Below are 4,439 nucleotides of genomic sequence, written 5' to 3' on the forward strand. Positions count from 1 at the left end.
TTCGAAAAACTCAAAAAAGACATATTTCGACCAATAGGAAGCGAGAGTTTCCTCACCGTTCAACGTGGGAACCTTATTTGTCTAGGCCTTTAAGTCTTTTGATTAGATGCCAAGTTTCCTTGTCTACCCATGATTAATAGGTTTACTTAAGACGTGTTTGTGGTATTAAGAAGAAATAAAAATTCAATTGAAAAAAATGTGAAAAACGAATCTGCACATGTATAACCGTCACTAGATCGTAGTTGCGCCATTCCTATTGCAGTTGCAATTCTTATTGTTGGTTCCATTGTTTCTGTTTGGTACAAGCTCAGTGGAGCTTAATTTATGTTTTTTATTGTAGATAAAAAAAAACCTACAAGTAAAAAAAAACCTAACATTAATTAGTTGAGTTCTACCCATGGGCTTTTGAGAAATTGTTAAATTTTGTTGATTTTCCAGAGGATTCCTTGATTAGCTGCTTCATTCGTTCTCTCAAACCTCATATTGGTAGTGTAGTTAAATTGCTTGCACCACAAACTTTGAATGAAGCTTTTACAAAATTTATTCACCAAGAAGAGTCTTATGCAACAGTTAATAAGCTTCATGCACGCCAACCTTATCGTCCCCTCAACTTCGGGCTGAAGCATCAACTTCAAATACTCCAATCAAGAAGCTTAATCTGCCTCCTGGATATAAGAAATTAACATGGGAAGAGATGAAAGAAAAACGTGAGAAAGGTATTTGTTTCAATTGTGGTGCACCTTTTAAATATGGGCATATTTTTCCTAATAAGCCAGGCTTCTTGCTTTTAGAGATGGATCCTCATTTTTCTGAAGAAATCACTGCAATTGAGCATAACACTGAAGACCAACAAGTAAGTGACGATCTTGTTGTTTTGGAATCAACTCCAACTATATATCTTAACTCACTTTTGGGTTATACGTTTCCTAATACTATGTGTATCACTGGTTATTCCAAGGCTCGACCTCTCACAATTCTCAGAGATTCAAGGTCTACACATAATTTCTTACATCCCAGCATAGCCAAGCATTGTGGCTTTGCAGTTTCGTCATCTGATCCTGTTTTACATGTAACTGTGGGTAATGGTGGTTATTTAAACACTAACGGACCTTGCACTTTCCCTACTCGATTACAAGGTACAATTTTCTACATTGATTTTTATCTGCTGGAGATTAGTGGTTGTGATGTTGTATTGGGAATTCAATGGCTACGCACGTTGGGAGAAATTATTTGGGATTTTGAAAAATTGACCATGCAGTTTAGCATTAATGGCACAGACGTCACATTAACTAGTAACCAATCATCATCTGTAATGATTATGTATGTTTCTCCCATGCAACGTTTATTATCTACAGAAAACTGTGGCATTCTATTGGAACTAGTTGCATTAAATACTTCCGCCGCCAAGCAATCAGTGTTGTTTCCTGAAATTCAACAACTACTTTCAAATTTCAATGATATTTTTTTTATTCCAACAACACTGCCTCCAGAAAGATTGCATAAAATTTCATTATTACCTGAATCTGGACCTGTGAATGTACGCCCTTATAGATACCCGCATTTTCAAAAAGATGAAATTGAGAAGATTGTGAGTGAACTGCAACAAGCTGGGTTTATAAGGCCTAGTTCTAGACCTTTCTCTTCACCTATTCTTTTGGTTCGAAAGAAGGACGGCTCATGGCCTATGTGTGTAGACTATCGTGCTCTTAACAAGATAACCATAAAAGATCGTTACCCAATTCCGGTAGTAGATGAATTGTATGGTAAGAAATTCTTTACCAAGTTGGATTTACGATATGGTTATCACCAGATTTGTGTACATGAAACTGACATTCCAAATACAGCTTTCCGTACACATGATGGCCATTACGAGTTTTTGGTCATGCACTTTGGATTATCTAATGCACCAGCAACATTTCAGATCTTAATGAATGCTATATTCAGGCCTTATTTATGCCAGTTCGTGTTGGTTTTCTTCGATGATATTCTGATCTATAGCGAGGATTTTGCTTCTCATCTCAAGCATCTAGAGTTGGTGTTTGAACTCTTACGTAACACAAATTATTTGTTAATGAATCCAAATGTACTTTTGCACAAAGACTTTGGGATACCTTGGTCATTTGATTTCATCCGAAGGAGTATCTGTGGAACCAGAGAAGATTCAATGCATTCTTTCTTGGAAACTTCCTTCTACAGTTAAAGAACTTAGGGGATTTTTGGGTTTGGCTGGATATTATAGAAAATTCGTGAAGGATTTTGGAAAAATAAGTGCTCTTTTAACTCAGTTGCTTAAAAAGGATGCTTTCAAATGGATTGATGAAGCAACTGCTGCTTTCAAATTGCTTCAACAGGCCTTAACTACTACGCCTGTTTTGCTTCTACCAGATTTCTCAAAGGAATTTTATTTGGAGTGTGATGCTTCTGGTGGTGGCATTGGTGCTGTGTTAATGCAATCTTCACGTCCTATAGCTTTTTATAGTAAACCTTTATCTGGTAAGAATCTTAAATTATCTGTTTATGACAAAGAAATGCTAGCAATTGTGTATGCAGTAAATGGCGACCCTATTTTCTTGGTCGACATTTCAAGATTTATACAGATCATAGAAGTTTAAAATACTTCTTGGAACAACGTCTTTCTTCCATTGAAAAACAGAAGTGGGTTTCAAAGTTATTAGTTATGATTATGAAATCATTTGTCGCAGTGGCTCGACAAACAAAGCTGCAGATACTTTGTCTCGACTTGTTAATCCACAATTATTGGCAATCACTGCACCAATTTTCTCTAGTGTAGATGACATTATTGCAGAATGTCATAATGATCCAACTTTACGTGCATTAATTGAACAGCTGCAGCTCAATCCTAATAGTAAACGTCATTATTCTTACTTAAATGGAGTGTTGCGTTATAAAGGAAGAATTGTGGTTGTTTCTTCTTCAGAATGGTGTAAAAAACTTCTTCATGAATTTCATTCTACGCCATTGGGTGGTCATTCTGGTTACTTGAGAACTTTCAAGAGACTGCAGCACAATTTCACTGGTCTGGCATGAAGCAATCAATTAAGGAATTTATTCTACACTGTGAGGTTTGTCAACGCAATAAAACTGAAGTTGTAGCTCCTCCTGGCCTTTTAAGTCCACTGCCAATTCCTTCAGATGTTTGGATTGACATCTCGATGGACTTCATAGATGGATTTCCACTTTCTCATGGTAAGAGTTCAATCTTAGTAATTATTGATCGTCTAACAAAATATGCGTACTTTGTCGCATTGTCTCATCCATACTCTGCTAGTACAATAGCTGATCTATTTGTGCGAGAAGTAGTACGACTTCATGGCATGCCAAAAACCATAACAAGTGACAGAGATCCTGTATTTATGAGCAATTTCTTGGAAGCTTACTTTAAAATGCAAGATACACAACTATGCAAGAGTTCGACTTATCATCCTCAAAGTGATGGTCAACAGAAGTTACGAACCGTACACTTGAATGTTATCTTCGATGTTTTGCAGGAATGAAACCAAAAGATTGGTTCAAATGGTTAGCATGGGCTGAATGGTGGTATAACACCAGCTACCACTCTGCCATTAAGATGACACCTTATGAAGCTCTTTACAACCGTCCTCCGCCAGCAATTTCAGCTTATTTACCTGGGTCAACCCCTGTGAATGATGTGGATTTGAACTTACGTGCCAGAGATCACACACTCAAGCTTCTTAAGTATCACTTATTTGATGCACAGGATCGAATGAAGAAATATGCTGATTCTCATAGAACTGAACGACAGTTTTCAGTTAGTAATTTTTTTTATCTACGTCTTCAACCTTACAGACAGATAACAATTTCTAATCAGTCTTTTTCGAAGCTGTCACCTCGTTTTTATGGCCCTTTTAAAGTTCTTGAGAAAATTGGAACTGTGGCATATAAACTGGACTTTCCTGTCACTAGCAGAATACGTCCGGTATTCCATGTCTCCCAATTAAAACTGAAGATAGGTCCTACTACTGCGGTTGAAGCTACATTGCCTACTGTTATTGACTATGATAAATGGGAGCCAGAAGAAATTTTGGACAGACAAATGTATAAGAAAGGAAACCGAGATGCTATAAAGTGGTTTATCAAATGGAAGGGTCACTCCAAAGATGATGCAACTTGGGAAGATGCTTATGATCTCAGTACGTGTTTTCCAGGTTTTGAGGCTTGAGTACAAGCCTTGTTTTAAGCACGGTGGGATGTTGCGACGCCAACTCCTACTTCCTTTATTACAAGTAGTTTATTTGCTTAGTATTTGCTTTCTTTACGTATTTAGTATTCAGTTTCCTAGTTTTACAGGTTTCCTTAGTTAGATGCTTGCTTATCAAGCTATTTCAGCTATATATAACTCGAGTCTAAGATTATAACAAGTCAGTTATAAATATTAAGAAGTTTGTTAAAGTTTATTC

The 4,439-nt window shown here is 36.8% G+C and overlaps 1 protein-coding gene across 1 annotated transcript; it reads left to right on the forward strand.

The window, feature by feature from the left end:
* Positions 1-694: 694 nt before the first annotated feature.
* On the forward strand, positions 695-3,048 carry LOC113272361. The gene is made up of 3 exons (XM_026522208.1): positions 695-2,051; positions 2,197-2,542; positions 2,703-3,048. Exons 1-3 carry the CDS (start codon positions 695-697, stop codon positions 3,046-3,048), a joined length of 2,049 nt encoding a protein of 682 aa, XP_026377993.1.
* The last annotated feature ends 1,391 nt before the right edge of the window (positions 3,049-4,439 follow it).

This window comes from Papaver somniferum, chromosome 4 (assembly GCF_003573695.1).
Source record: "Papaver somniferum cultivar HN1 chromosome 4, ASM357369v1, whole genome shotgun sequence".
Taxonomy (NCBI): domain Eukaryota; kingdom Viridiplantae; phylum Streptophyta; class Magnoliopsida; order Ranunculales; family Papaveraceae; genus Papaver; species Papaver somniferum.

Excerpts from the sequence above, each read along its gene's own strand:
- LOC113272361 (XM_026522208.1), top strand. The coding sequence starts at position 695 with ATGAAAGAAAAACGTGAGAAAGGTATTTGTTTCAATTGTGGTGCACCT. Across the intron at positions 2,052-2,196 it reads GTTGGTGTTTGAACTCTTAC|TTAAAGAACTTAGGGGATTT; the intron begins GTAACACAAATT and ends TTCCTTCTACAG. Across the intron at positions 2,543-2,702 it reads AAAGAAATGCTAGCAATTGT|TGGCTCGACAAACAAAGCTG; the intron begins GTATGCAGTAAA and ends CATTTGTCGCAG.